Source organism: Podarcis vaucheri (assembly GCF_965113315.1).
Source record: "Podarcis vaucheri genome assembly, chromosome: 17".
Lineage (NCBI taxonomy): Eukaryota > Metazoa > Chordata > Lepidosauria > Squamata > Lacertidae > Podarcis > Podarcis vaucheri.
In genome coordinates, this window is record NC_138755.1 from 14,946,644 (window position 1) to 14,966,693 (window position 20,050).

The following is a 20,050-nucleotide window of genomic DNA, read 5'->3' on the forward strand; positions in this document are numbered from 1 at the left end:
GATATACAGGGCCAAAACCATTTAGGGCTTTAAAGGTCCCAGTGTTCCCCAACACCTTCTGACTTCCCCAGGTTGAATTCCAGTTGGACCATGAAAAGAAACAGTTGCCATGGGGTCCTGGCTGTCATGGCACCTCACCAAAAAGCCCTGTTGGCTGGTCCCCATTGAAGCTGGTAGGGCAGAAGGACGTGAAGCTAACTAATTATAGTTTGGGCCTCATCCACTTGCCTTGTGAGTTCTACAAGGGTGACACTGAGGCGAAGGAGGTAGAAGCTGACAGTCTAAGCCACCTGCTGGACTAGATGTATGGAAGAGCCCAACATACAAATGAGTCATCCATGTGCCTTGAATGTTAAGATGGGAGCAGAATCATTATAGACATAAAGCACATCTTACAGACGCTTTCCACTAGTAGGACGCAAGTTACTCAAATGTGTTCTTAAAAACCCTGTGGGTGGTTTGCAAAGGAAAGGGTTTGCAATTCCCCTTACCCATGTGTGCTTCTGCCCAATATACTCTGGACGGTTGGAGGAACCACCAGAGCAGATTTGGGGGATGGGAGGGGATGCAGAAACCCAGAAGAAGGGAAATTGCCCAAAATTGTCCCCCTTCCCCGATTTGTTGCCAAATTTCTTTCATCTGCAGGCAGTCAGCATTGGGTTCCACCCTTCATCTGCTGAGAATTACGGTTTCAATCACAGGATTTAGGGGGTATCCAAATAGCACCAAAGGGTTGTTCTTAATTCAGGTGTTTTAAAAAAACAACACCTAAGCTTCAAATGTTTTAAATGTGACTAATTTATTTGAAGAGAGACAGCAAGATAAAAAAAATGTTGCGCCAAAACAAGTCCTGCTACCGTATTTTTTGCTCTATAAGACTCACTTTTTCCCTCCTTAAAAGTAAGGGGGAATGTGTGTGCGTCTTATGGAGCGAATGAAGGCTGTGCAGCTATCCCAGAAGCCAGAACAGCAAGAGGGATTGCTGCTTTCGTTGCACAGCAATCCCTCTTGCTGTTCTGGCTTCTGAGATTCAGAATATATATTTTTTCTTGTTTTCCTCCTCCAAAAACTAGGTGCATCTTGTGGTCTGGTGCATCTTATAGAGCGAAAAAAACGGTATTTGGGGCACTGTGTTCTGATGCCTTAATTTGGAAGGCTGCATCCATCATGGACAAATCAAAGTCCACACACCGTCGGCTTTTCAAACCATGCACACTGAGGACAGAGGCAAGAGCTGCAGCTATGAAGATAACAGCTGTTATCCCCCAAAAAAATCCTGGCCTCAAAGAGAAGACATTCCAGGTAGATAAGAAGAAAAAGAAAAAGTGGCCTGGAAGTACAGATAACAACAAAAACAATATTTAGATCATAAGCAACATGACACATCTCTGCAACAGACATCCTGAAAAGAACTTTGTGTTTACCTTGTACAGAGAGTGGAGGGAGGGACTATAATGCTTTGGGAGGAATTTTGCTTTCTCTGAGACCTATAAATTAGTCATAAAGTGACAATCACGTCGTTGGCAGGTCTCAGCGCAACTTATTATCTGGAGAAGTAAAACGGCCACATTGCATGCCTCTGCGGATGACTAATGAATGAGGAAAACAGAGAGGCTTATTTTTTAACCAGAAGGGAATATGGTATTCTATCCCGAGGGCAGCTCCTCGAAAGCCAAGGTGAACAAAACAGGCGAAGCGAAGGAGAAAGGACAATCTGTGGAGCTCTGGGAAGCTTACCTCTGCCTGACAAAGGGCATGGAGACCTTGCAGCACGAGGACAGCTGGAGTGGCTTGGTCAGGCTTCGTGCATTCATTCAGCACCTGGGAAATTGCAGCCAACATATCCGCTCCATGTTGGTAAGGCCTAATCAAATGCAAGAATTAACTTTGGTAGTTACAGAATATTCCATAAAGGTAAAGGTAAAGGGACCCCTGACCATTAGGTCCAGTTGTGACCGACTCTGGGGTTGCGGCACTCATCTCGCTTTACTGGCCGAGGGAGCCGGCATACAGCTTCCGGGTCATGTGGCCAGGATGACTAAGCCACTTCTGGCAAACCAGAGCAGCGCATGGAAATACTGTTTACCTTCCCGCCGGAGCGGTACCTATTTATCTACTTGCACTTTGACGTGCTTTCGAACTGCTAGGTTGGCAGGAGCAGGGACCGAGCAACGGGAGCTCACCCCGTTGCGGGGATTCGAACCGCCGACCTTCTGATCGGCAAGTCCTAGGCTCTGTGGTTTAACCCACAGAGCCACAAGCGTCCCAACATTCTCCAAACAGCGAATATATTTCCTTTCTCCATAAAGAGAGAAAGCAAACAGTCAGATACAATGGTACCTCGGTTTTCGAACAACTTAGTTCCCGAACAACTCAGAACTTGAATGCCGTAAACCAAGAAGTAGGTGTTCCGGTTTTTGAACTTTGCCTCGGAAGCTGAACATGTGCTGCTCATTTGAGTCCCCATCGTAATTAAAGCCTTCTGTTTTGATTGCAGTGTTGTGAGGTGATATTTTGTGCTTTTGTTTTTGCTATTTTTTGCATTTTTGTTTGTGTGGCTTTTTCATTTTTGTGACTGTGGCTTGTTTTTCGTTTTATGGTTCATTGGTTGATTGATTGTGTGACTGCAGAAATGGATAAAAGCTCCCCATCCAAACAATGACTATCACCAGCGCAGGTAAGAAAAAAAATTAATTTTAATTTTTGTCATATACAATACTGTCTTATTTATTTTATAGTACAGAACATTGATTGTTACTTTCATTTTATAGCTCAATGGTCTTGTTAGATAGTAAAATTCATGTTAAATTGCTGTTTTAGGGGTTGTTTTTAAAAGACCGGAACAGATTAATCCATTTTGCATTCCTTTCTATGGGAAAGTGCGCCTTGGTTTTGGAACGCTTTGGTTTTGGAACGGACTTCTGGAATGGATTAAGTTTGAAAACCAAGGTACCACTGTATTTTATCTGAGCGCATCTCATAGCAATTGCTAATTTATCCATAGTAGTACATGGCAACTTCTTAATCAGATAGGGATATGATTATCGCCATAATCATTCCACTTCTTAGTCAAATACCGTCTCCCAAAACAGCTTGGGTCAATTTAAAAGGCCTGTGTCCAGGATGGTTGGAAACAGAGTTGAAGAGACTTTGCCAAGATCCTGGATGTGGTACAATTAATCGCCATCAAGAAATAAGGTACAGAGGTATATACCCATATTGTCTGACCCAGAGTTGCACAACTTTCCCTCCTTTGGTTGGCTGCTGGCATAACTTTTCAAACCAGATGCTGGAACAAAAACCAGGAACACTGGCATGTCGTGGGTGTTGGTGGCAAACTGGAGTGTTAAAGTTGGTCCTGCTCTTTGGACAAAGCAAAGTCAGAAGCCTAGGCTCCTAATAAAGAAAGTCTAGCCAGTCCAAAAGCTGCACAAAGCCTGTCAATCACAGAAGTTGATACTGTGCACCCCTTTGTCCTTAAGCTCAGAGGCTTAAGCACAGACAATCCATAGTGGCTCAGAAGCATGGGTCCATATCTTTCTTTTCCATTCCTCCAGAAATAAACGTTTTTTATTCCAATTTTTAACAATCAACTATTAATATATTTCCTGCTATTTTATGGAACTTGGTCAGCGTTACTTGTTCTAATCTACTGTACCGAAAAGTGTAACTATAGGCTCAAATGGTTGCTTCAATCTAATGATCTACTGTATTTTTCGCTCCATAAGACGCACTCTTTTCCTCTTAAAATCTAAGGGGAAATATCCGTGCGTCTTATGGAGCGAATGTGTGGTCCCAGGGGCTGGGGGGGGCTGGGCTTCCCCCGCCAGCCCCACAAGCTTGGGGAGCAGCTCCCTCAGCTGCTTTTTGGGGCTGGTGGGGGGGTTGAAAACCGGGCTTCCCCCGCCAGCAGCTCTGGGGTAGCCCACGAAGCCTCCGCAGGGCAGCGGGGAGCCTTCGCGCGGCTATCCCTGGCTTTTGCGGGAGGTGGGGGAAGGGACAGAGCGAGGCTCTCTGACTTCCCCCACCTCCCACAAAAGCCCCCAAGAGCCGCACTCCCTTTGAAGAGCTGTGCGGTGTGTGTGTGTTTGGCTCTTGGGGGCTTTTCTCCCTCCTCGGGGAAAAGCCTGCAGGCGCCGCGCATGCGCTCCACACGGCTCATGAAAGGGAGCGCTGAGCAGAGCCTGGGATGCATACAGGCTCTGCTCACTGCTCCCTTTGAATAATATTTTTTTTTTCTTCTGGGAAAAATACCGTATATCAGGCATGTCCAACTGGTCGATCACGATATACTAGTCGATTGCGGGGTGTCCGTGGTAGATCATGGCCAATCGCGGGATCATGATTGATCATCCCACCCCCCAAAAAAGCCGAATAACTTTGGCTCATCCTCACCCAAAAATGCTCAACAACTCTGGTCAATCCAATGGGTAGATCATTGCCAGTTTATTTATAGTGGATGTAGATCACTGTCTCTTGGAAGTTGAATGTGCCTGATCTATATATAGTCTTGCAAAGTTGAAGTGAACAACGGATTAATTGCTTAAATCCCAAAAGGTGAACCTGAATCCATTGTTGGACCAAATGCAAATAAGTAATAATTTCATCTTCTTTTCCCCAAAACTACCCTGTGTTTCCAACAGTCAATCTTGCCCTCCAGAAAATGTAACTGCAATGGGGAGAGACCAAGCCCCAGGTACAGCACCAAGAATCCAATGAAGCACACAAATCTCTACATTTCTGGACAAACTTAATCCCAAACAACCACTTTGGGGGACGCCGTTGCTTACCTTTGCTTGCATATGTCTCTGATAGAAGCAGCTTTGGCAATAACCTTTTCCCACTGAGTATCTTTTCCAACGGATAAGGAAGCCATATCCGACATCGCCATGAATCGCTGCAGTTCTGGGTAAACACGATCCTAAAAATAATTTGATGGAAGGGGAAAGGTTTAGCAATTTAAATTTACCAGGATAACATTCTATTTTACGCAGCCCCCTGAAGTCATTTACATTGCAAAGTGCCGTGCCCCCTGCTGCAAAGCCTATTAAGATGCTGTCAAAGCTGCTACCAGGTCCCAGCTCACATAGGACCACGCCACACAGCGTCCACTTTAACAGAGTCTTTATTGAGTTACAGGTTTCATTTCCGAACTGCAGCGTGCAGCTCTACACCTTCTGCCCTAGGTCGGCGAAGACCCATCTGAGTCCCCGCCTCTTGCACACCAGCTTAATACCCTAGCCTTGCTCCACCTCCTTCGCCTCTCCCTACGTCTCTGGGTCCTTCTGCCCCCCTGGGACTCCTCCCTTCTACTCTCCTCTGACGCTGACCCCCCTGATCCTTCCGCTTCCTTTCGGCGGGCTTTGGGACCTGGCTCACTCTCCGGGCTGCTTACTGCTCCAGCTTCCGCTGCATTTGAACTTGGCGCGCGCGCCCAACTCTCTACTTTCCTCTTGACCGTTGCCTCGCTCTCTGAGGAGGGCGTGACCACCCCTGACTCGTGCCCTCCCTCCTGCTGACGGCCTCCGGAACCCGATGCCTGGCTGCCTTCCTCCCTGCTGCTCTCAGTCTTGAGCGTGGGTCCCGACTTCCAGCTGCTGCTCTCTGAATCTCCTCTGTTCCCTTCCTCCTGGGGTGTCCCCCCGGATCCCCCCCTTGCTCTGCTCACTGGGGCTCCCTTTTGGGAGTCCTCTGACTCACTGCTTAGGCTTGGAGATCTCGGTTCGTCATCATCACTCATTCTCCCTTCGGCTTCCTCCCCCTCGCTCTCTGTTTCCACCCTTCTCTGCGTCTCTGCTTCTGAACCCCTGACATCCATCCCCCCCTCGAAGCCCCCCCTTCCCCCCTCCCCGCTGTCAGGTGTGGGTGCTGGGCGCTCCATCATCATGGGAGGGAATGCTGGATACAGGTCGCTCCCCGTGGGTGGCCGCCAACTGAAGACCTCCGAGTCTTCCCCCTCGCGGTCGTCGACGTTGACTTGTTGCTCTTCCATCTCTGTACCGCCGTGCTCGAACCCGAGGTCCTCCCCGAACACGTCCATGTCAGTCTCTGCGTCGGTCGCTCGACCTGGCCTCTCCAGCCACTTCCTGCGCCATTGCTCCTCTGGTCGATCGTCCCACCAATACGAGTTGCCTGATGCCGAACCTGCCGGTGAACCTTCTGGGGAACGGGTGCTCCGTGCGGGTTCCCCTTCTGAGTCGAATCCATGGAACGTGCTGGAAGAAAGTGTGGGTGTGAACAACCAGTCGTCGAAGAAGCTCGCTGGCATGGGTTTGTGTGGGAAGAGGGCATGAAACTCGTCCTTGAGCAGGGGTTCCTCCAAAGCGTAGTCTGGTACCCAGCTATTGGCGCTGGCCCGGGTGCCCTCTCTGGCTAAGAGGTATTCGACTCCCTCTTCCCCCCATCTGGAGTCCAAAATCTCCGTGACCTCGTTGATGTGGTCCTGGTGCTTCACCTCCCGCGTCTCCGTCCGTTCCCGGAGCGGACTTGGCGCCGTGCCTGGCTCCTGGAACCTGTGAGGTGCCTTGTAGGGAGTGAGCACCGACCTGTGGAACACCGGATGCATTCTGGAACCCTCCGGCAGCGCCAGTCGGAAGGCTACCGGGTTGATCTGCGCTTCGACTTGGTACGGACCGATCTGCTTGTGCCCCAACTTCTTCTTGGCAAGTGACCTGGTCGGCACTGCGTGGGCTGCCAACCAGACCCAGTCTCCCACTTGGATCACTTCGCCAACCCGCCTGTGCTTGTCAGCTTGCACCTTGTAGGCGTGCTTAGCTAGCTCCAGCTGCCGTCTGAGTTGATCGTGGACCGCCTGCAGCTCTGACGCGAACGCGTCCGCCGTCTGTGGTTCTCCTTCCCCCACTCTCTCCAGTCCCGGGAAGGTTCTGGGATTCCTCCCATTGTTGGCAAAGAACGGCGTCACTCCTGTGGACACGTGCTTCGTGTTGTTGTAAGCGAACTCGGCTAGCGGCAGGTAATCCACCCACGTCGCAGGCTGTTGATTGGCATAGCATCTCAGGTACTGCTGCATGATGGCATTGACCCTCTCTGCTTGCCCGTTGGTCTGCGGGTGTCTTGCAGATGCCAGATTGACCTTGACATTTAGAAAACCCATCAGCTTCTGCCAGAAAGACGAGATGAACTGGCGTCCGCGGTCGGACAGGATAGACCGTGGCAGGCCATGCACTTTGAACACGTGATCTATGAACAGTTTGGCGGTTTGTTCCGCCGTGGCCACCTTCGCACACGGAATGAAATGTGCCATCTTGGTGAACAAGTCCACCACCACTAGCACAGCTGTCTTGCCTCTCGAGCTGGGTAAATCCGTCACAAAGTCCAGGGCCACCCTCTCCCACGGTTCAAACGGTGTTTGCAGCGGTTCTAACAGTCCCGCCGGTGGTCTGTGTACCGGCTTGGCCCTCTGGCAGGTGTCGCACCTCGCGACGTAGTCCGCGACCTCTCCTCTCAGCCTGGGCCACCAGAAGTCTCTCGCGACTAATTCCATCGTTTTCTCTGTGCCAAAGTGACCGGCCGTGGGTGCGTCGTGCAACTGTTGCAGTACCTTGGCGCGAAGGTCGTCTCCTGGTACATAGACAGCCCCTTTGCGTAGGAGCAAGCCGTCCCGCACCTGGAACTCGTCCGTGGTAGCCGTGCCTCTGAGCAGTTCCGCCATCTTGTCTTGCGCGAATGAGTCGTCCCGCAATGCACGTCGCACCGCATCCAGGTCTACTGTAGCTGAGGCACACGCCCACGCCGTCGGTGCGAAGATGTGCATGGCCGCCGCTGGCGTCACCTCTTCTAGGTATTGCGGTTTTCGGGACAGTGCATCCGCCATGATGTTGGTGTCGCCTGGGACGTACTCTATTCGGAAATTGAAGTCAGCAAAGAACTCCGCCCAACGTATCTGCCTCTGGTTCAGGAACTGAGCCGTGCGCCAGTGCTCCAGATTCTTGTGGTCCGTGCAGACCTGCACCGTGTGCTTGGCGCCGATTAGGAAGTGCCTCCACGCCTTGAAAGCTGCATGAATGGCCAGCAACTCCCTGTCCCAGATGGTGTAGTTCTGCTCCGACTTGCTGAGCTTTCTGGAGTAGAACGCTCCCGGCCGCCACACCCCCTGCGGGTCTCGCTGCAGCAGGACAGCTCCCACGGCTCTGTCTGACGCGTCTGTCTCTACCCTCAACGGTTTACTGGGGTCGATATGCAGCAGTTGCTTCTCCGATGCGAAGAGATGCTTGAGCGCTTGAAAGGACTGTTCCGCCTGCTCCGTCCAGATGAATTTCTTTTTTTTGGAGCTGAGCGTGTCCGTAATTGCTGCCGTCTGCATCGCGAACCCCTTGATAAACTTGCGATAGAAGTTGGCGAAGCCGACAAACCGCTGGACCTCCTTCCGGTTGCGCGGGCTCTTCCAATCCAATACCGCACGAACCTTGGTGCTGTCCATGGCTATCCCCTTGTCCGACAACTTGTATCCCAGGAAATCCACCTCCGTCGTGTCGAACTGGCACTTCTCCAGCTTGGCGTACAGTCTATGTTGTTGCAACCTGCTGAGCACCTCCCTCACGTCTCGGTCGTGAGCTTGCTGCGAGTCAGAGAAAATCAGGATGTCATCCAGGAAGCAGACGCATGTCTTGTAGAGGAGTCCCTCCAACACGTGATGCATAAAAGCTTGAAAACAGTGAGAGCCATTTTGTAATCCAAAGGGCATAACTCTGTATTCGTAGGTGCCCAGCGGTGTGAACATGGCCGTCTTCCACTCATCGCCCTCCCGCATGCGGATGAGATTGTACGCCCCTCGCAGGTCCAACTTGGTGAACACGCGTCCCTTGCGCACCGTCGCGAGGAGGTCGTCAATCCTGGGCATGGGGTAATCAGACGGTTTGGTCATCTGGTTCAAAAGGCGGTAGTCCACAACTAGTCTTTTTTGGGGCGTGTCTTTCTTTTTCACGAAGAAAACGGGACTGCCCCCCACTGCCTTGGACTCTCTGATGAAGCCACGCTCCAGATTATGCTCGATGAACTGTTTGAGTTCCTGCATTTCATCTTCAGACATGGAGTATAGCCGCCCCTTCGGCAGCGTCGCCCCCGGTAGGAGGTCAATCTTGCAGTCATATGGCCGGTGAGGGGGTAGCTTGTCCGCCTCCTTCTCGCAGAAGACCTCCAAAAAGCTCGCGTATTTGTGGGGGACCGCTTGCAACGTTCCCAACTGCAGTTGTGATTCCTCCTCCTCTCCCTCCCGTCGGGGCAGGATGCAGTGTTCTGCGCAATAAGAGGAGCCGAAGATCAGTTGTCTCTGGTACCAAGCCAGTGTCGGACTGTGCCTGTCCAGCCAACTCATGCCCAACACAATGGGCGTGTCCGACAGTTGGGTGACATTAAAACTGATGACTTCCCTGTGGTTGCCAAGGCGCATCACCATCGGTGGCGTCTGCTTCACCACCTGCCCCCCTAGCAACTCTCTGCCATCCACTGTGACGACTTGCAGGGGCAGAGTGGCAGGCAATAGCTGTATAGCGTGCTGCTCCACAAAGCTCTGCGCTATAAAGTCTGCGTTGCTTCCAGAATCCACAGAAAGCGGCACTTCGATAGTGACGCCGTCGGGTAGCTGGAGAGATGCTGTGAGCTGCACTACTGGTTTGGGTGGGAGGGGATCCGTGGGTTGCAATATCGCTGGGGACTGCTTCACAGATGCGTCTGGCTGGGCCCCAGTGCCTCCGTCTCCAGCCAGACATCGTCGTTTCCCTGCTGTGGTTCTCCTTGCTGCGTTGCTGCAGTCACCATTGCTGAGGCTGCAGTGTGCTTGTGGAGCCTCCGGGGACACTCCTTCGCCAAATGGCCTGGATCCTCGCAGATGTAACACTTCCTGTTCCCTCTAGGAGGCTTCGCTTTCACTGCTGCCGGTGCTAGGGCTCTGGCTGCTGACTGAGCCCTTGCACCTCCAACCTCCATCGGTTCCCCTCCCCCTCCTGGCGGAGGTGTGGATTGCGCACGCGCTGCTTCCCTCGGAACGAAAGAGAAACTTCTCGCTGCTTCGCGCCCTCCACGTCCTTCATCTCTGCACCATGGACGTTCTTCCAGCCTCACCCCCACAGTCAGTGCCCTTTGGACCACCTCCTGCGTGCTTCGGGGCCTCTCCCCCCTTGCAATTTCATCCTTAACCGCAGAACTTAGACCCTCCCAGAAGAGGTCTCTGACAGGGGGCGAATCCCGATCCCATTCTAAAGCACTGACCAGCGCAAAAAATCGGGCGTGATACTGCCGGACGCTCGCCCTCCCTTGTTTTAGTCCATGAATCTCCCGTCTGGCAAGATCCACATCAATAGTAGACAAAAAACACGCATCCATCGCTTTGATAAAGGCATCTGCATTCTGAAGCGCCGGATCTTTATCCCTCCACAAATTGCGCAGCCAGGCTTTGGCATCCCCATGCAAATGGGACAATATGAACCCCACCTTCTCTTCCTCATCTCTAAAGTCTTTTGCCAGCAGTTGCAGTGCGCACATTACGTCTGCTCTAAAATTAGGGTACTGTTGCAAAGTCCCATCGAAGTGAGCCACAAGCCCTCCTGCTCTCCGTGCCAATCCCACGCCCTCCGGTCTGGGTCCCGGTTGCCCTTGCTTAACAAGCATTTCAAACCTGGCGTGTAGGTCTCTGTAGGCGGCTGTAGTCTCCTCCTCCCGTTTCTTGGAAGCCAATACCTCTGAGGACAACTGGGTCACTGCCTCTTGCAGCGCGGAGATCCTCTGTTCTTCCGTCATCTTGCTAACCTTTGTGAGCTTGCTTACAGACACCCCTCTTCCTCCCCTAGCGGCTTCTGCTCCCGCTGCGAGGTTTCAGGTTTCTGAAGCTTTGAGGAGATGGGTCTTACTGTCAAAGCTGCTACCAGGTCCCAGCTCACATAGGACCACGCCACACAGCGTCCACTTTAACAGAGTCTTTATTGAGTTACAGGTTTCATTTCCGAACTGCAGCGTGCAGCTCTACACCTTCTGCCCTAGGTCGGCGAAGACCCATCTGAGTCCCCGCCTCTTGCACACCAGCTTAATACCCTAGCCTTGCTCCACCTCCTTCGCCTCTCCCTACGTCTCTGGGTCCTTCTGCCCCCCTGGGACTCCTCCCTTCTACTCTCCTCTGACGCTGACCCCCCTGATCCTTCCGCTTCCTTTCGGCGGGCTTTGGGACCTGGCTCACTCTCCGGGCTGCTTACTGCTCCAGCTTCCGCTGCATTTGAACTTGGCGCGCGCGCCCAACTCTCTACTTTCCTCTTGACCGTTGCCTCGCTCTCTGAGGAGGGCGTGACCACCCCTGACTCGTGCCCTCCCTCCTGCTGACGGCCTCCGGAACCCGATGCCTGGCTGCCTTCCTCCCTGCTGCTCTCAGTCTTGAGCGTGGGTCCCGACTTCCAGCTGCTGCTCTCTGAATCTCCTCTGTTCCCTTCCTCCTGGGGTGTCCCCCCGGATCCCCCCCTTGCTCTGCTCACTGGGGCTCCCTTTTGGGAGTCCTCTGACTCACTGCTTAGGCTTGGAGATCTCGGTTCGTCATCATCACTCATTCTCCCTTCGGCTTCCTCCCCCTCGCTCTCTGTTTCCACCCTTCTCTGCGTCTCTGCTTCTGAACCCCTGACAGATGCGATTTCATGTACATCTGTAGTTAATATACTGCAACTTAAGCAAACATAGAATGACGGCAAATGTTCACAGAACTATAGTCGTAAAGTGTTGAAAGCATGTCACACAGTGGCGGAGCTTCATGCTCCAGCACCGGGGGTGGAGAGCAGGCGGGGGTGTGGCTGGCGCGCACCCCAGGGGCTTGGCGCACGTTCTGGGGGCGTGGCACACCGCCTACAAGGGCATGACGCCCAACGTGGGGGGCCCAGCCACGATGGCACTCAACCGGGATGGGGGGCGCTCCCCCCGCCTCCTCTTCCTCTGTCAGTGATGTCACATGCAGTATTTCATTACTACTACTAATAATAATAATAATTTATTATTTATACCCCGCCCATCTGGCTGGGTTTCTCCAGCCACTCTGGGCGGCTTCCAACAAAGTATTAAAGTATTAAAATAAACAGGGCTGCCTTCGGATGTCTTCTAAAAGTCTGGTATTTGTTCTTCTCTTTGACATCTGGTGGGAGGGCGTTCCACAAGGCAGATGCCACCACTGAGAAGGCCCTCTGCCTGGTTCCCTGCAACCTCGCTTCTCGCAGGGAGGGAACCGCCAGAAGTCCCTCGGCGCTGGACCTCAGCGTCCGGGCAGAACGATGGGGGTGGAGATGCTCCTTCAAGTATACTGGTATATTAACCCTTACAATCCGAGAAAGGTCAGTATTGTCTAGGCCAGGCTCGTCCAACTCCCAAGAGACTGCGATCTACTCCCAGTATAAAAATTCTGGTATTGTCATTGGAGGGAGAAGGAGCGTGTGTGGGGTGTGTGGAAGGTGGCGGCTAACTGGAAGCAGGGGGAGATTGCCCAGAGTTGTTGAAAATCAATCAACAGCCTGACCTACGCAAACACCCGTTGCACGTACTTGCACTTGCTGCCTAGCCCACCTCAGTGTCCAGGCTGAATGATGAGGGTGGAGACGCTCCTTCCGGTCTACTGGACTGAGGCCGTTTAGGGCTTTCAAGGTCAGCACCAACACTTTGAATTGTAACCTCACTTCTCGCAGGGAGGGAACCGCCAGAAGGCACCGGAGGGACCTGGCGCTGGAGGCAGGGAGCAGCAACATTCCTTGCCCACTTTATTTAATCCTGAGATCGACCAGGATCACCCGCGTTCGACCAGGATGACCCAGGGGATCTACCTGTCAATCGTGGTCGACCGGTTGAACATGTCCGGTCTAGGCCAATGGGTTGGAATCCCCAGTTTGATGACCTGTTGCTGGATTATTATTTTCTGCCCATCTGCAATATGAGTGATGATAACATTGACTTAATTTACAGGGCTGTTGTGAGAGTCACTATTTCTGTTTCTGTTCACATAATGATAGAATTGTAAAGTTGGAAGCGACCATGAGGTTCATCTAGTTCAACCCGCTGCAAAGCTAGGAATCTTGTTATTATAGACTCATAGGGCAGTAGAGTTGGAAGGGACCACAAATGTAATGGCAGCTAAAGAATAGCGGTATATACCAGATATTTTACCTCTAGATATATTTGCTGCGAATCAGCTCTGCAAATAGTTGCTCCAGTCCAGACACAGTTGGGGTGCAGGTCATGCAGAGAACTGGGAAAGGAAAGGGCTCTCCCTGTTCTCTCCAGAATTATGAATGGTACCATACACTTAGGTTTCGTGTTTCCCGGGTGGCTCTGTGGGTTAAACCACAGAGCCTAGGACTTGCCGATCAGAAGGTTGGCAGTTCAAATCCCCACGACGGGGTGAGCTCCCGTTGCTCAGTCCCTGCTCCTGCCAACCTAGCAGTTCGAAAGCACATCAAAGTGCAAGTAGATAAATAGGTACCGCTCCGGCGGGAAGGTAAATGGCGTTTCTGTGCGCTGCTCTGGTTCGCCAGAAGCGGCTTAGTCATGCTGGCCACATGACCTGGAAGCTGTACGCCGGCTCCCTCAGCCAATAAAGCGAGAAGAGCGCTGCAACCCCAGAGTCGGCCACGACTGGACCTAATGGTAAGGGGTCCCTTTACTTTTACCTTACCACACCCTTAAGTTTTGGGTTTCCCTAAACAAAGCTGTCAGGGAACTGCCATCAGCTCAGAGGCGAGAGATGGAAGGGCAGTTGTGTTACAGGGAGCCTCCAAAAATCTTGCAAAGCAGTTCCTCTTCCGGTGAGGAGGAAAACCCCACCTCCAGTGAAGAAGAGGTGCAAGGACCAGAGAATGCTAGGGAGAGCCTCAACACTGAGCCTGAGCAAACCTGAGGAGCAGGAAGCACGCCCCTGCCAGCGCCCATTCTGCGCAGTAGGTTTCGGCGCAGGGAGGGACGGAAAAGTCTAGGGGTGATGCGACTTTTATGATGGGGGAGGTACAAAAACCGACCACTCCCAGATTCTGCTAGCGATTGAGCCAAACATGAACTTACGACGCTCTTCACTGTAAATAGTTTGCACCAAGAATAAAGCCTGGAAAAGACAGGTCGGAGTCTTGCCTGTTTACTCTCAAGCAACCGCACCAGCATCTGACAAAGGCTCAACATTAATTCATTTAAAAAATCCACAGTATCTCAGTACACATACAATAACAATACAGTCGTCCCTTGCTTGACAAACAACTTGCGACTCGAACGTTTTGGCTCCCGAATGCCGCAAACCTGGAAGTGATTGTTCCGGTTTGTGAACGTTTTTTGAAACCCAAAAGTCCGACGCGGCTTCCGATTGGCTGCTGGAGCTTCCTGCAGCCAATCAGAAGCCACACCTTGGTTTCCGAACATTCTGGAAGTTGAACAGACTTCTGGAATGGATTCTGTTCGACCTCCAAGGTATGACTGTATTGTAAAAGCTTCCAAGAACAAATTATTCTGCATACTCCCCTCCTAGAGTGGCCTGAAGGATTAGCTCTTAACAACAACAAAAACAACAACTTTATTGTTTGCCCCAGCCACTCTCAACAACGTTCCTAGCAGCCATTGTTAAGCGAAAGGCAACAGCACGATCAATTATTCCCCCAAAATGTGATTTTTCGAGACAGAGATTAATTGCTTTCCATCTTTTTGACAACCTGCTTCTCCCATAAAGATGTCATCAGGCGTAATGCAACAGCTTGAAGCTCTGGCGTGTTTCCCAACACCTGTAGGGCACGTAAAATCTGAGCCACGCAGACCTGAAAGAGATCGTTTGCTCATTTGTAAAAACAGAACTTTCCCTACATTCATTTACAATGCAGAATATGTCTGGAGAGATTAATTTTGCAGCAGATACAAGAGCGCCGATCAGTTCTGCGTGCCAGACATCTAAGGCTACATCCAGACGGCAACTTTTTCACCTTGACGGCAACACCATTTAGCATCATGATAGCAGCGCAGGAGGCAGAAGAGGAAATGTTAGGTGCCAGAGAAGGTGCTGAGGTGAGGCTTTGGCAACAGTTCTGCGTTGTCACCGGGTTAATGACTAATCTTTTAATCTGCTATTTTCGGGTTGGGGGGGGCATGCTGGCCTATTCAGTCAACACACCTGACTGTAAATAAATCACCTCTCTGGAAACCTTGGGAGATAATCTTTTTAAAGATCTTTATTCCACTGAAGGCATATTTACATTTCCTACAGTGTAACCTGAGCTACACCCATAGTATATAGTGCTATGGGCTACTTCTATTTCCTACAATTAGAGATATTATTTCTGAGCTTCTGTTTGTTGCAATCCGAATGTTCCCGGCTACAAGGCATTCAGGCTATGTAGATCCACATCTCTGACAATCACCCATAGCCTGAATGAGGGACAAAAGTAGTAGTAGTGGCAATTAATAATAATAATAATAATAATAATAATAATAATAATAATAATAATATTGTTTATACTCCACCCATCTGGTTGGGTTTCCCCAGCCACTCTGGGCGGCTTCCAACATAAGATTAAAAATATATTAAAACATCAGTCAATAAACTTCCCTAAACAGGGCTGCCTTCAGATGTCTTCTAAACATCAGATAGTTGTTTATTTCTTTGACATATGATGGGAGGGCGTTCCACAAGGCAGGCAACACTACCGAGAAGGTCCTCTGCCTGGTTGCCTGTAACCTCACTTGTCTCAGGGAAGGAACTGCCAGAAGGCCCTTGGAGCTGGACCTCAGTGTCCGGGCAGAACGATGGGGGTGGAGACGCTCCAGGCCATTTAGGGCTTTAAAGGTCAACACCAACACTTTGAATTGTGCTCGGAAACATACTGGGAGACCAGTGTAGGTCTTTCAAGACTGGTGTTATGTGGTCTTGGTGGCCACTCCCAGTCACCAGTCTAGCTGCTGCATTCTAGATTAATTGCAGTTTCCGAGTCACCTTCAAAGGTAGCCCCATGGAGAGCGCATTGCAGTAGTCCAAGTGGGAGATAACTAGAGCATGCACCACTCTGGCGAGACAGTCTGCGGGCAGGTAGGGTCTCAGCCTGCGTACCAGATGGAGCTGGTAAACAGCTGCCCTGGACAGAGAATTGACCTGCACCTCCATGGACAGCTGTGAGTCCAAAATGACTCCCAGGCTGTGCACCTGGTCCTTCAGGGGCACAGTTGCCCCATTCAGGACCAGGGAGTCCCCCACACCCGCCTGTCCCCCAGAACAGTACTTCTGTCTCGTCAGGATTCAACCTGAATCCGTTAGTCCTCATCCATCCTCCAACCGCCTCCAGGCAAGTAACATATTCCATATGGATTCCTCTAGGGAAGATAAAGCATTTTGTTGGAACAAGATGCCACCCATTTAAGTGATGGTAAATTACATTCTACCAAGGCGCTTTCATTGCTCTCAACATTTCCCCCCAAAATTAAAAGGAAAGCAAATCCGCCTTTAAGAAACAAAATGCCTTTTCCAGCGGAGAAAAGTTAAAATTTCGTACCGACCTTATGAACACCCAAAGCAGGCAAAGTATATAAGATTTCCCGGCACAGAGTGGGCTCCAGCGGCGTCCCCAACTTAAACATCAGGACGGGAATCAGATTTGGCACCTAAAATAAATAACACCCATAAAAAATGGGTTGCTATGCTTCTGTGTGTGGACAACAATGATAAACTTCACCGCCATTTTGAGCTGCTCTCCAAGTCTCCATAAAACGATTAGTTACAAACAGAAACAAAAATACGAACACAGAAATATATTTTTCTGGAACACAACAAAATTCAGGGGTATGCGAATTGTACAGACAATTGTTTCCAAGGCTCTTTTATTTCTTAACAATTCCGTTCCTTCATCTTCCAGCAGAGTATTGCAAAGATTTACATCTCAGTTTTATTATTTGCTTCCAGAGTGAAGCTCTGTCCTGAGTTTTGTTATTCAGGGAAGGTTCCCCTGCTCCCCAGTTACCTCCAATTACTGTAACTTTAGAATTGGCTTAGTGATCCCAAGTGTGGACATTTGAGCTGGCTCGAAACCAAAGAACAAATTCAAACCAAACCCATTACTTATTGGCCAGTGGGCATACAGATACTGAAAAGGGTCTGCACAGTCTTAAATTAAATTCCTTCAAGGACCATTAACTCAAACAGGTTCTGAACCTTTCTGAAATGTTAAGGAAGTTTGCCAGTTCCTGTGCACGCATGGAAATTAAATAAATTCTGAAAGCACCCAAAAGTTCCTGTTTGTTATGAGAAGGGACATCACAGTCAGCCTTGCGGTTTCATGATGATTTGCTGCCACTGAACATTGGGCTTTACAACATAACTGAAGAAAGGTCCCTGCCCCAAGGATGTTTACAATCTAGTTTGAAAAAGATAAAGGAAAAAAGGGACAAGGAGGCAGCAAAGGATGAACAGAAGAAGATTTTGCTCAATTCACACTAAATCCAATGCAATTTGCTGCCATTGTACCAAAAGACTGTATTTTTAGAGTTGGTTGCAAATAAATTCAGCATTACTATATAATCTTGTTTTGAAAATAGGCCATCTTCTGTTCTAATTTGGATATCTATACAGCAATCAACCTTCGGCAAAACTGTAATTTTAACTCAATTTAACAGCGTGAAGAGGCAGGGGGAGCTGTTATCACCAGAACTCTCTTCCATTTCGTGATTATTATTCATGATTATTTATTAAATTTGTGTGCTACCCTTCATCCGAAGATCCCAGGGTAGGTCACAACAGATAAATAGCTAAGTGAGTGGTACTTTGACTTGGATGCTTCTACAAGCATTGCGCGGCGGCAGCGGCGGGAGGCCCCATTAGCTAAAGTGGTACCTCAGATTAAGAACAGTTTCAGGTTAAGAACAGACCTCCAGAACGAATTAAGTTCTTAACCTGAGGTACCACTGTATGTACATTCCCCAAATGGGGAATAGTCCCAGTGTTTCTGCTAGCTGAGAGCTAGCAGAGCAGTCTTAGCTAGAAGCTGGTCAAATGAAGAAGGAAGTCAAAAAGAGGGAGGTGTGCTGCGTGACTCGTCCTTTTATTACCTTGACAGGTAAGGTCACGCCTACCTTTAGTCACATGCAAAAGAAAGGATGCTCCAGCTAGGAGGAACAGGAAGTTTTGACTGGCTGGACCAAACATTCCCTCACATGTCTTTTCTAACATGACAAGGAACGTTGTACTTGACTGCCTCTCATGGATCACATCCCACAAGCAGGGCATGATGCGCATGTGCACGAGGCAAGGGAAGTAAGTGAGCATATTCGGCAGAAGGAATAATCTTCCCACATGAGGATCTGAGAGTCAGATGCTGGGCAGTTTTTCTCAACAGCCTCCTCCGATTTCTTTCCACCGGAGCCAGTTGGATGCTGCCTCCCAGTAAGAGTGGGGCAAACCTGGGATTCATTAGGCTGAAAAAAGCTCAGCCCAGGTGCAGAAGAGGAGAGCTGAGGAGGAAAGTATGGTAGAAAGTGAGTTCCTCACAAATCCATATTGTTTTTATTTGATTAAAAGGAGTAGTTGTTTGGCCAACATTTCTGGAATTTCCCCCCACCCCCTTCCATCTATCTTTAATCACATTAGCGGGTTGTGATGATTTACGCAACTTTCGTTTTGATCTCCGAAAGTTCTCCGATGATAAACATTTTGCTTGAAATTAGCATAACTTCAAACAGAAACGAAACACTCCAAAGTCGGATGGTTCCAAAACCATTAAGACTACTCCCAGGACATCCAACTTGGCAAGAGACATTAACGGTTCCTTCTGAAAACTGACTTTAGAATAAAAATATAGCAAAGAAACGTTGGAAGTCTACTTGCTAGTTCTGTTAACTATTTTGCAATATCCTAGCTACATAACATGTTGGATTTGATACTGCATTAAAACTAAGGATTTTTAAGGCTACATTTCTCTGCTTTATGTCTTTAAAGACGGGGCTGGGAGTTTAAATCCTTTTGATCTTGGGAGCTTATACTTTTGGCTGAAATTTTAAGACAACCCATTAGTCTTGCAGCTTTTGAATACCTGCCAAATTGTATATTTATCCTCAGAGTGGCTAACTGGCAAGATAAAGTTGTTTTAAATAAATACACATGTCCACATGAGGCCGTATACCCAGAGACAGTCAAGGCTGTTGGCGTGAACAGAAAATTATACCCATATTTGTGCGTGTGAACTAGTCCAGAGATGTCTCTTGCAGGAAGCTCCTTTTGAAAGGAAAATATCTATGTTCCCTCTATGGTTTGTTGTTCAGAAATAACACTCGTTTTTCCAACCACAAAGAAGACCCGCCCCTCAACTTAAAACATAAGTAAGGGAGGGCTGAATCCTTGCCAGGGCGAAATGAGCATTTGGTCTCCATTGGGTTTTCCCGACAGTTTTCCAAGAGCCGCCCTGCAGATTCATTAACTCTCAGTGCATCTGAGCACCTTCAGAAAGCCAGCAAATTTGTTGCTTAGCAACACAGCATTTTCAATCCCTCTCCATCCCTAAAGATTTAGCAGTTAGGTCAACCCTCCCCATTAAGTGCCTGACAAAAGGTTGGTTTTTTTACCAGATTTCTCTTTTGAAAACAAAACAAAACAAAACAAAACAGGAGAATCTGCATTTCAAAACCACCAACTAGCGTCTTAGTACAGTCAGTCTTGCAAACAGATTTACGACGGCAGCTCTTCGGATGATGAGACTGTATCAGAATCTGACACTTCGTAAAATGGAACTTTCATGTAAAATGGAACTTCCACGTACGGTTCCAACTTGTCTTTCGTTCAGCAGCAAATACAACAGCCAATGCCATTGGCTGAGACAAATAAATATAACCAGACAACCACTCTCTCGGTTTAAGAATTCTTCTGTTAGAAAGCTCATGAGAAAGATATTTAAAAATATGTGAAATGAAGACCACAGTCCAATGTACACTTACTTGGGACTAAGCCATATTTAGCACAGTGGGCCTGGCTTCCAAGTAAACATGCTTAGACTTCTGCTGCCAGATTGCATTTTCTTGATATATTAAATACATCTACAACACTCGGGACTCAAGAGGAATGAAAAAC

At 49.4% G+C, this 20,050-nt stretch overlaps 1 protein-coding gene across 3 annotated transcripts in view; it reads right to left on the minus strand.

The window, feature by feature from the left end:
- The window catches only part of FOCAD (focadhesin), a 141,248-nt gene that overhangs the window by 79,654 nt on the left and 41,544 nt on the right, over positions 1-20,050 (minus strand). For all 3 annotated transcript variants that reach the window (XM_082204526.1, XM_082204525.1, XM_082204527.1), the window contains exons 12-15: positions 16,495-16,599; positions 14,667-14,768; positions 4,791-4,921; positions 1,738-1,864 (exon numbers count right to left, since the gene is read on the minus strand). In XM_082204526.1, coding sequence (XP_082060652.1) covers positions 1,738-1,864; positions 4,791-4,921; positions 14,667-14,768; positions 16,495-16,599 — 465 coding nt within the window. The remainder of the gene's footprint in view (positions 1-1,737; positions 1,865-4,790; positions 4,922-14,666; positions 14,769-16,494; positions 16,600-20,050) is intronic.